The sequence below is a fragment of the Hyperoodon ampullatus genome (genome assembly GCF_949752795.1).
Source record: "Hyperoodon ampullatus genome assembly, chromosome: 5".
NCBI classification, from domain to species: domain Eukaryota; kingdom Metazoa; phylum Chordata; class Mammalia; order Artiodactyla; family Ziphiidae; genus Hyperoodon; species Hyperoodon ampullatus.
This window is the reverse complement of record NC_136918.1, coordinates 134,428,623-134,440,387: the sequence shown is the minus strand read 5'-3', so window position 1 is coordinate 134,440,387 and position 11,765 is coordinate 134,428,623. Positions and strand designations below refer to the sequence as shown.

Genomic DNA, 11,765 nt, shown 5'->3' with positions numbered 1-11,765 from the left:
TATCTTGTAATATTCTATAATGGAAAAGAATCTTAAAAAGAATGAATATATATATAATCTTAAAAAGAATGAATATATATATATATGTATATATATGAATCACTTTGCTATACATCTGAAACTAACACAACATTGTAAATCAACTATATTTCAATAAAAAAAAATTTCAAGTGACTGAGGAAGAGGAGCTGATGGATTCAACCCCCAAACTGCGGGGGTGATGACAAGCAGATCTGCCCCTGGGTGGCTGGGGCCTGAGTCCCACTCCCATCTGGTGGAGGGATGATGGGAAGGGGAGGCAGACAGGGTAAGCCCCCGGGCTGGAGGGGTCTTCCACGCCTTTTTGGTTTAACAGCTTTGAGTTCCCTGCCCCTGCTGCAGTCTTTGCCAGCACACGGGCTGCACTAGGTCACTTCCTTCCTGTCTGGGCTGAGCCACACAGCCCTCTGGTGTCTTCATTAGCTGTATGGGCCTGAATAGCTGGGCAAGTTCAGAAGTGGGGTGATGGGGAGCTCCCAGCCCCACTCCCAGGAGGCCCCACCACTGTGGCTGTCCTTGGCAATTCTAGAGCGGGAAGGGTCCTTCACCTTCCAGCTGACCCCTTGCACTGGGCATCCGAGGGGCGCGGATAGAGGGACCAGCAGGCCTGGCCCTGAGAGGAAGGGCTCCCCCCAAGAGGGAGGGGAGAGAACTGCGGGGCTGGGGCCTCGGCTTCTCAGACAACTTTCCCTTCAATTAATTCCTCTCTGGTCCTGGCTCCTGCCCTTAAAAAGACTTAATTCTGGTTGCTACGCAGGGAGTGGGCCTTGCTCCACTAGGCAATGCAAGGACTATGTGCCAGGCCCCATACCAGGCACCCTGGGGCCTGCGGAGGTGAGAACGGGGGCTTTGCCCTGCAGGGTGAGTGTGGGGATTGGACTCTGTATATAGAGCTCAGGGACACTTCTGGGCGTCTCCTGGGGTTCTGGGTCATATAGGCGCCCTTGGGATGCTCCGGGGTTGGTCAAGTGACAAAGTAACAGGGACCCTACTTCGTAGGACCTCGCAGAAGATTCAGTGAGATGACACCCCAGCAGCTAGGTAGACTCGTCTGCCTCATTGGGCCTGCCCTGTATGCCAGGCCCAGGGCCTGGTTCTCCCTTTCAAACCTGATGCCCTATGGAAATGGTACTAGCATCACGCCCCTGTTTTGCAGGTAAGGAAGCTAAGGCTCAGAAAGCGCCTGTCTCTTGTTCCAGGTCACATAGCTGGTGGAGCCTGGCCAAGGCAGCCTACCACCACCCCATACCCAGCTGCCCAATCACGGTCTTCATGGTGTTTGATTGCTTCCCCACCCCCAAAAGAGGACCTAAATATTGGTGGCTGCTTCCTGGGGGCCCAGGCTCACGAGTGAGGGTGCAGCAGCTATACCCTGGCCAGGTCTCTGGGCCCAGGGCATCCGTTCGTGGCTAGGATCAGGTAGGAGGCCATTCATTTAATCCTGGCAATAACACAATTGTCTGGTACTATTATTAGCTATTCTATTTACATAAGAAGAGACAGACGCTCTGGGAGATCTGATAACTTGGTTCTCTGTAGTGCGGGGGAATCGGAACCCAGCTGCCCTGGAAAGAATGGAAATTGCCCACCAGTCTCTAGGCCCCAGTGGCCCCTATCAGCGCATGATTCTCTGGCCCCTCACACTCTCGTCTCCCTCCCCGCACTCTGGAAACCTCTTCCTTCCCTGAGTCCTCCATTCACTCCCAGTGCACCATCCGTCCATTCATCCTTTTACATCAAGCAGGAATATCTAGATACAAAGGCATCCAAGCCAGTTTGTACCCTGGGGGAGCTGAAAAGCCAAGGACCAATGGTAGTCATTTCTAGAATTGTCTACACTCTCATTTCAGTGGAGGTTGTGAATTCCCTTGGTGCACACACAGGACACTGAGGGGAGTTGTTTTCACCCATCCTACCCTCTCTGCCAGACAAGGGCTCCCAGAACCTCTGCCCAGAGGTGGACCAGGGGATCCCGAGGGCTCAGGTACCCAGGGCTTAGCCTGATCCTCCCACGGAGCTCTGGTGATCACCCAACCTGGCTCCATTCTACAGGTGAGGAAACTGAGGTCAGAGAGAGCCCGCAAGGCTTCTGGGAGGCCACTCCAGCCCTGCTCTGCAAGGCAAGCTTCTACTGCCAAGAAGATGTGAGGATGAAGAGGGAGTGAATTGCTCATGGTCGTGGTTCCCACTGGCTCTTCCCCGGGGAAACCGAGGCCTCAGAAAGCAGGTTTGGGCTGGGAGTCCGGCAGAGGGAAGGGCGGTGGGCCGGGCCTACAGGGCTAGAAGGAGCGGAAGGGGACAGATGCCCAGCTTTCCCGGAAGCCAAGGAAGGGGAAGATAAACGGAGCTGTCCTTGGCCAGCGATCACTGGCTCACCGGGCCTCCAGGGTTCAGCAGGCCCCAGTGGCTTCCAGACCAAGGCCAAGGCTTCGAGGTTCCAGCCTCACCGGTGTGCCTATACCCGTGAGCCCAAGCTCGGGTGTGGACTAGGGAGCGTGGACCCGGGTGCCAGTGCCCGGCCGGTGTCCGGGATGCTGTTTGGCCTCCACGTGAACTTAGGCGCTTCTGGTGAGTTCTGCGTGTCTCCCTCTCGGGGGAACTCCCAGCCCCGCCCACAGCTAGTGGACTCAGAGGCCTTGCGGCCGCCGCAGACTCAAAATTCCCCAAAGGAAAGCTGCGCGCGGTCCAAGGCAGCTGCTTCAATCCTAGCCCGAGCGGGTCGCGCTGGGGCCCCGGCGGGTGAGGACGGGGGTGCGCGTCCCCTTCGGGCCCGTTCTGCCTGCTCGGGATCCAGGAAGCAAGGGGTGGAGGGGATGCCGGCTCACAGCTCGGCACGAGATCATGGAGCAATTCGACGGGGAGGCTGGAGGACCCCAACGCCGGCGCCCAGCTGGGCGGTCCTGGTCAAACGCGCCACTTTCCGTGGTTGCAAACTGGAAGCCCGCGGGGCAGTCGGCCCCCTCCCGTGTCTGTGGGGTCCTCGGCGTGCTGTAAAGTGAGGCCCGAGGTCCCCGGGGAGGACAGCGCGCCCTCCCTGCTCGCGCACCCCACCGCTTCCTCGGATGTCCCACAGCCTGACCCGTGCAGGACTCCTCTGCGAGTTGCAGCACGCGGTGTGGACGGCGCAACCGGGCAGGGGATGCAGCCCGCGGGCCAGCGGAGGTGGCAGCTGTCCCGCCACGAACGACAGTCCCTCTCGGCGCCGCCGGCCGCCTAATTAGGGGCCGCTTCAGCTCCCCCGCTGCGGCCCTTCTCCGCCCGCGCCGCGCGCCCACCCGAGCCCGCTAATTGCTAAGGCCTTTCGGCACCGCCCGCCGCCCAGATGGGGGCGTCGGGGCCAGATGGGGTCCAGGCGCACAGGGGGAGCATTGAGAGCGTCACCTAAGGGGGCTGGGCGTGGTGCGGGCGGGCTGCAGCGCGGGAGCTCCGGCGATCCCCGAGGCTGGCGGCTCCTCCAGAATCTGGGGACAGCCGTGGAGAGGGAGGCGGCGAGGAGGGCCTTGGTGCGGATGGGGCGACCTCCCCGAGGTGGTCTCTGGAGCCAGACTCCCAGATTACAGCCCTGCCGCCTCCATTTACTGTCTCCTCCCCTCGGCGAGCCACTCACCCTCTCTGTGCCTCAGTTTCCTCACCTGTAAAATGGAATAATAGTAGCATCATCCTCAAAGGGTTACCGGGAGAATTGAATGAATTAATAACACACGCAAAGCTCTCAGCGCGATGCTCTATACCAACTAGCCTTCAATAAATGTTGGTGCCTCCTTTTCCAGCCTCCTCCGCCTATTATTAGAATCCTGAACTCCCCGACTCCTCGCGCTACCTCCTTGCTCCCCGATCCGCCACATCTGTTCCTCTCTGCAGCGTCCCCTCCCCCCATTAACCCCAGCCACAAATGGATGCGGCCCTATAGCAACAACGCAGTCACAAGAGAGATATGGGAAGTAGCGATGGGCGTGAGGGGTGATGCCCGTCTCTGGTCTCTGCCCTGCCTAGGCTGGCCCGTTACTCTGACAGGGGGTGAAGGGCTTAGCCCCAGGGCTCTAGCCTATGGACTGTCTGCAGCCTCCAAACCAAGGAGTGGCATGCTGACCTCTGCTGTTCCACAGGCACCCCTCCCCAGCCAGGGTGGGACTCAGTGCAGCAACAACTTACCCTGAGAACCGCCAGGCCGGATTCTGGCCTCTCTTACACGTTTGCAGAGACAATCAATGACTGAAGAGCCTGTCACCAACAAGGTCTTGAGACCTTTGGTGTAGGGCCCCTGTCAAAGACCCCCATAATCCTTACTGGTACCGTGAGGCACATGTGTGGAGACCCAGACTTGGCCCAAAGTCCATACTAAAAGAAGGACCTAAAATGAGAGGTGGGCTGTATAGGGGGAATCTTTTGCTTTTGGTGAACTTCAAGGGGGCATCCAGGTGTTTACTTAGTAGAGGGAGTTCAGACAGACTGCTACGTGGGTCCTGCCCTAAAGCGAGGCAGACAGACAGCTCTCCAGCACTGAGAGCGTCTTGGGGGCTTTAAAACCCAATGCCCTGGCCTCAGGGCTTTTCCCTGGTTTCAGTCTGGGAATGAGAAGGGCGGGTCTTACTTGCTGGGCTGTCCAACCCCAGATCGCATGAGTGTCCCTGGTACAGTCCTTCCTACAGCCATCCTCTCGGAGTGCGACACCTTGGGTCTCAGCAACGTTCCCAACTGAGATGTGCTTTAGGTGTGAGGCTTTGCTTTGCCCCTTGGCTTACTGCCTGTTCCTGGGATTCAGAGTTTCTGCTCTATGGGCGCTAGAGGTGCAGGACAACTCCCAGGGGTTCCGGCGTGCTCTCCAACACAGAATCCAGGGAATAGTCATTTCTCTGTGTCTGCTGCCCAGTAAGGGAGTGACGAGGCAGGACAGTGCTCTGGGGGACAGAGGCCATGGAGGAGGCAGTGCCCCTCCGCCTCAAGTCAGCGACTTTTTATGGTGGGGGTGGGGTTGGAGAGACTCTCGAAGACCTTGGGGGCTGGTGACAGAAGTCTCTGGGCCCCGAGGCTGAGAGCTGAGGAACTGCGAGGGCCACGTGGGACGTGGGGAAGCTGAGCTGTAGACCAGCGCACGAGAGAAGCTAATGCTGCCGGGAGGAGGGCCCTCCGTCCCAGTGCCCTGCGGACCGCGTCTCTCCCGGGACCGTTTAGCCACCGCCTTCTCCCCTCCCCTTGCTTTCACTGGGGGTTGTGGGTGCGCCTTGGAAGTCCGCGTGGTAGCCTAACATTCTTTCTCGCTCTACTGCGAAGCCCAACCGCTGGCCTGAGTCACCCACCCAGGCTGCCCCCAGTCTAAGGCCACTCTGCAAGGAGCCACCTGCCCCGGGCGGAAGTACGCGCTCGTGTGCGCCTGTGCGCGCCGACTCGGAGTCCGAGGACGCTGCGCTCTCCCAAGTGGTGGCCCAGATCCCTGGCTGGGCGCAAGGTTTAGGTGGGTGGCTCCGGGGAGGGCCCGGAGCCTAGCTGGATCCAGGCCCTCCTTCCTTGGAGGCCCAGGTCTAGCGAGACTGGCGGCTGGACGCGGGCCGAGAGCTTGGGTATGGGGATTGTGGGGAAAGACTTGATTTATTTTCTTTCAGCAACTGCCCCTCTGTGCATACACCGCGCACGCCGGGAGCCCACGCCTGCACACGCCAAGGCTTGAGGTGGGTGAAGGAAGCTGAGGCTGCGACGGAGCCCCACCCCCTACCCGCATCCCGCGGGGTGCCCTCTGTTTGTGTCTTCGGCTGGAGCAGGACCCAGCTTTGAATTCGTAACAAATTTCGTTTCAAATGGGATTTCGAAATAAAAGCTACTAAAAGCTACTAGATCCTGCCTTACTCTCTTCTTGGATTCGCGTGGTGCGGTTTGGGCCCCACCCCCTTTATTCCCCCCTCCGCAGCCCCTCGGCCTCTTCCCAGCCTTCCGTCAAAAGCGAAGCCGGGTACGAGGCCTACAGCACCCATCCCTGGGCGCCCGCCTGCTGTTTAGGTCAGCAGCCCGATAGTACCTTCTGGAGGACCTGGAAGCACCTGCCCCCGAGCGAGGGGATGGAGCCACCCTCATTCCCGGCAAGGGGAGTCCTCCCGAGGCTCAGGGGCGACCTCAAGAAATGGGGCTCCAACCGGGGAAACCTTCTCCGCCCCGGGGTCCCTAGGCGCAGGGACCTTCCACCGGTGGCCACCAAAGACGTCGGCGGCGAGAGGGCCCAGGACCGCGGGACCAGTCCACTGCGTCCGCGCTCCGCTGCGTTCAAGGGTGCGCGTTCTTCCGTAAGCCCGCGGGCTGAAAGACTGCAAAACAGCCTGTCCTCTTCCTTGACCGGGAAAGGCCGAAGCTTTTTAACTTTTACCCAGAATCTCTCTGAAGAGCCACGTCCTAAATTTGTATTGCAGTTTTGGATTGTGAGGAACCCAGTAGCGGCGACAAAACAGAGGTGGCCCTGGGGGAAGAGCACGAGGCCAAAGCGCCGCTCGCAACAGTCTCGCTCCCCGCGGGCAGTTCCCAGCCCCTGACATATTGCAGTTCAAGGCCGGGGCGGGCGCCGGGGCAGGGTCGTGCCCAGCGCAGGGAAGGGAGTGAAGCGTGAGCGGATCCCGCGCCAAACGCTCCCGCAGCGCTCTGCCGGGAACACCGTGGCGATGCCGGTCGCGGTGGTGGCCTCGCGTGGCTGGTCCTCAGCTGAAGCCCCGAGCTGGATGCGGGTGGGAGACCAGCTCTCAGCAGAGAGCAAATGGAATCGCGGCAGGGCAGGAGACCTGAGCGCCCGGACCCCCAGTCAAAGGCACGGGCCTCACTCCGGAGGCCCAAAGTTCCGCCAGCATGGAGGGAAATTTTCACTTTCAATTAACATAATCCTCAACCAAAGGGAAAAGGAGTTCCGGATTAGGCGTTAGAAAATAAAAATAAAAACAAGTGAGTTGTGAGAAGCACCCGGAGGATGTGCTCAGAACGTGTTTTAAAGAGAATGTGAGTATGTTTGTTATGGGGGAGGAAAACAGGCAAACAACCCTTTTATCTTTCTCCAGGGCAAAACCAGCAGAACGGTCCCCAAATCCGGCCCAAAGGGATGGAATCCTGCACCGCCTTCCCCAGGCGGCTCCCCGCACCTCCTCCCACCCACAAGGCTGGAAAACACCGGACTTACTTTAAATTTTATTTAAAATCTCAACACTCCATCATTTATTTCATTTTTTTGCAACCAAACAAGTAATAAATATTATTTAGCACTTTTTTCTTTTTACAAAAATAAAACAGATGATACACTCTCTGCAAGGGGCAGCGATCAGAGGCGGGATGTTACGTGCTGACGCCGTGAAGCCCATATTGCAACTCCGGTAGCGCCCAGGCGGTTTGCGGGAGACAGGAAGCACGGAGGAGTTTGTCATTTGTGTTAAACTGGCAAAAAGAAACCAATATAGAAGAAACCCGGCTTAGACTGGGGGGTGAGGGGGTAGGACTGGCAGTCACGTGAGCAAACAGCTCCGCAGCGCGCACTTACCTCATTATTGATATTTACACATCCAAGAAAGAAAAAACTAAAAAGCCAACAGAACTCCCCGAATAACCAAAACTATATTCACAGCAACCTCCTCTGAGTTCTGTCAAACCCTCGGGTACCGAAATGACTGCTCCCAATCAGGTAAGAAATCAAATCACTTTGTGCTCAGAGATGGAAAGGCAGGGAGATTCTACTTTAAAGTAACTAAAAAGACACCCGCACCTAAAGTCGACAGTTTTAGGTTATTCCAATCCACAAGTGGTTCTATTCTGATCGTCTATAAAGCTTGCTCATACTGTTGAAAAAGGAACATCGACAGATTTTATTAGAAAGCCACAAGCCCCCAAACCAATAGGAGCGACAGGGAGGAACGGTAACAGTTCTGAGACAGCTGTGGGTTTATCCACATATGGAGATTGGACACGACCGTAAGTGCTTCTGGTACAAAAATACCAGCTTCTGACCAACTGGTACCCCTGGCCCTGGGCCAGGGACGACCCGTGAGGGCAAGGCCCGGACAGCCGCTTCTGGAGTGTGGCTGAGAGTCTCCTTCCCGCCCAGAGAGGAGGCAGCAAAGGAAGTCTCCAACGCTCCCCTCCCTCCTTTCCTCCCCGGTATAACCAAGGGCTGCCCCGGCCGTGTGAGGCCAAGTTCGCAGGGAAACTACAGTTTTTAGAATCACCTCTTTTTCGGGGGAAGGGGGGTTTGGAGGAAGGGATGCACGTAGCTGTTGTGCCTTCATATAAAACGGTGTCTACCCGAGCAGCGCTGTTTAAAGCCAGAGGGGGTTGAACCAGGTCCCGGAGCAAATGCCCCTGTCACTCCCCACTGTGCAGTGCGCGCCCCCACTGCTTCCGTTCCTGGGTGCTGCGTCCTCACCATTGCCCCCACCCCCAGCCCACGGTGCCGCGCTCCTCCTTGGAACTGAGCTCCCAGGGCCCAGCGCCGGCCAGTCCTTGCTTCCCCGCAGCCCCCGCCCCCTCCCGCCCCGCTCGCCAGAACGCGCCTGCACCGGCCAAGCTCACTTGGCGTCGGAGGTGAGGCGCGGCAGACTGCCGGCGCCCATGGCCGACACGTGGTGGTGCGGGGGCGGCACCTGGCACATGCTGCAGGGGCAAGGCATGCCGCCCCAGTGCTGGAAGCCGCCGCCGCCCCCGCCGCTGCCGCCCGCGCCCCCCAGCGGGGCTGCCGCCGCCGCCGACGGAGACTTGAGCAGGCCGTGAGGGGGCCGAATGGAGCCGACCGACGACAGCCCGGAGCCGGGCAGGGAGGCGCTGGACACCGCGGCGGCGGCCGCAGCGGCGGCGGCGGCCGCAGCGGCCGGAGGCAAGATGGGGTGGTGCACCGCCGGGTGGTGCGCCGCGTGGGCGGCGGCCGCGGGGTGCGCGGTGGCGGCGGGCAGGGGCGCCGAGTGCGCCAGGCCGCCGCAGGCCGATGGGTGGAAGCCGGCGTGGTGGCCGCCGTAGATCTCGCTCACCAGTCGCTTCATCTCCTCCAGCGAGTTGGTGAGCATGAGGATGTAGTTGCGCGCCAGCAGCAGCGTGGCGATTTTGGAGAGCTTGCGCACCGACGGGCCGTGCGCGTACGGCATGACCTCGCGCAGCCCGTCCATGGCGATGTTGAGGTCGTGCATCCGCTTGCGCTCGCGGCTGTTGATCTTGAGGCGTAGCTGCTGCAGCTCGGGCTCAGTCATCTGCTTCTTGTCCTTCTTAGTGGACGACGCGGCCGCTGACGACGTGGACGAAGAGGTGCTGGACGAGGAGGACTTGAAGCCACCGCCGCCCAGCTTGTCCCCCGGGTGCGCGCCCGCCGCGCCCATGGCGCCGCGCAGCTCTGCGCTCCGCTCCGGCGGGCAGTCGCTAGGCGTGGACGAGGACACGGTGCCCCCCGTGAAGCCGCTGCCCCCACTGCTCTTGCTCCGGGCCGGCAGGAAAAGGTCATCGGGCTCTGGCGACGACGGGCGGCTAGACACCAGGCTGGCGTCCGAGTCCATGGCCCCGAGGGATAGTCGCAGCTTTCGCAGGGTCCTCCCTCCCTCGGTCCTCAGAGCTTCCACGGACGCCTACTGCGGAGAGGAGAAGAAACACGAGAGAGAGATCAGAATCGAGACTGAGATCGAGAGGCACTCGGTCAGTGAGACAGAAAAGCTGTTCCCGCCTGCACCGCAGCGCGGGGTGCAGGCGCGTGGGGCCGGTCGCTTCTGGTGCACCTCGCTGTCTCCGGCCTTCCTTCCTGCGGCGTGCAGGTGCGCTAAAGTCATCTCTCTTTCCCTCCCTGCTACCTCCCCCCGCTCTCATCCACAGGTGGTTTAATCCAGGGAGGATGGGGTGCCCCTCAGTGAGGGTGGCATTCCAGGGTTTTTATGCCTTTTATTAGGAATGGGGAAGCAGGATCTCCAGGGCTGTAATGAAAGAGTGTCAAGTGAGGGCTTTTCTTTCGGACGGTGGAGATCTAAATGGAGAACTATTTATTTGGTTCCTCAAAAGCATCCACCTTATCTCCATCGACAGCGCGCAGCACACACACGCTCATAGGCCGGCACCCAGCGCCCGCGCCGGGCCCAGATTCCACGCGCTGCCTCCGGGGCCAGCCGGGGACTCGCCAGCTGACCGGGACTTGGGCAGAAGAAGCTATTGTTGCCCCGACTTCTCGCTTTTGGGCGAAAGGTGTGCTGCGGTCACTGTGGGAAGGGTCAGAGCAGCGAAGCCGCTCGGGAGAACAGGCGGGCAGGGGAGGGATCTGCGTCCCCTTTAACGGAGCTTCCCGGGTCGCAGCCGAAGTGAGGGGCGTCTGTCCCTGGGATGTAGGCTGGAGTTGCCGGGGGGCGGGGACACTTACTGTGGATGCAATTAGAGGAGCTCGTTCCCAAAAGCTGCAGCAGAGAACCGGGCCAAGGCGCTGATGTCGCGTCGGTCTATAATAAGCATCCGCACCTTTGCCGGCTCGGAGGGTTTTTATAGCCCGGTAGCAGCGGCGACGGCGGCGGTGGCCGCGGCGGGGGCGGGGAACAAAGTGCAGGTCCTGGAGGGGCCACCGCGCCAATGAGCTGGGCCGGCCCGGGGGGCTGGGAAGCTGATGTCATCGGGGCTAATTCCGCTCAATGAAACTCGCCGGGCCGGGCACACGCCTCCTCCCCGCTCACAGCCAATGGGCGCCCGCGGCCGGGAGATTCTTGGGGAGGGACTGGAGCAAGGACCCCGAGGGGGCGTGTGAGAGGCTAAGGGGAGGCGGAGGGCGGGCTCGCGGGGGAAGTGCAGAGGGCAGCGGTTGGGACCGAGGGAGAGAGGAGGGAACATGGTCAAATTTCTATTAAAATACGGGAACACAAAGTCAGGCTGGGAGATGGGATGGGACGGGATGGGGGCTCTGCACACAAACTAACCTGATACACAAGGCGCTCGGATCTTGGGGATGCGCGCGGATAGCCCTGGCGACCCAGGAGCTGGGGCTGGAGTCTCCGCCCTTTCTCTCTCTCTCTCTCTCTCTCTCTCTCTCTCTCTCTCTCTCTCTCTCTCTCTCTCTCTCTTTCTCTCTCTCTCTCTCTCTCTCTGTATGTGTGTGTGTGTGTGTGTTCTCGCCACCTGTTCCCACCTCATGGGTTTCATCAACACGTGGGCATTTTGAGCCGCAAACGTACAAGATAACCAGGCACAAACCTCCTACTTTTCTCGCACTCTAAGCGCGCCTCTAAGAGGTGGCGGCTGCCGCAGCTCGGCCGGCGGCCAGTAGCGCCCCCAGCTGGGTGCAGGGCCTTGCGAGGAAGAAGGCGGGGAAGAAAAGAGGGGACCGACTCCAGAACGGTGTTTTGAAAAAAATCACACTCTTCATAAAGTTGACGGTGGAGTAGACACAGGGACGAGGTATTTCCGCCTAGTAACCACGCTAACACGAGGGGAGAGTCGAGCTCAGAGCTAAGCATCCCCTCACAGCACGGGAACCAGGTGACGGTATTTTCTGCACCATCTTTGTGGTGGTCACCACGCCATGGGGTAGGGGACAAAGCTGTTTTGTCTGTAAAAAGAAACCTCAAGCCTGGGCGAAGATCTCTCCACACCGTGGGCCAGACAGAAAGATCCAACCGCTTGCGGCCGCGGTGGATCACGTTTTACCCATCGCAGCCTAGCTCCCAAACCCGGAAATCCTTGACCGTGAGGAATTCAACCCGATCTGGAGAAGCGCCTAATTGAGGTAGTTCCGTGTGGTACTGGCGCCTCCACCCATTTTA

The 11,765-nt window shown here is 59.6% G+C and overlaps 1 protein-coding gene across 1 annotated transcript; it reads right to left on the bottom strand.

The window, feature by feature from the left end:
• Positions 1–8,561: 8,561 nt before the first annotated feature.
• Positions 8,562–10,467, bottom strand: OLIG2 (oligodendrocyte transcription factor 2; the record flags this gene model as incomplete). Its single annotated transcript, XM_079704737.1, has 2 exons — positions 10,379–10,467; positions 8,562–9,602 (listed from the first exon to the last, which is right to left on the bottom strand). The coding sequence occupies exon 2, from the start codon at positions 9,531–9,533 to the stop codon at positions 8,562–8,564; it is 972 nt and encodes a 323-aa protein (XP_079560863.1). The 5' UTR covers positions 9,534–9,602; positions 10,379–10,467.
• Positions 10,468–11,765: the final 1,298 nt, after the last annotated feature.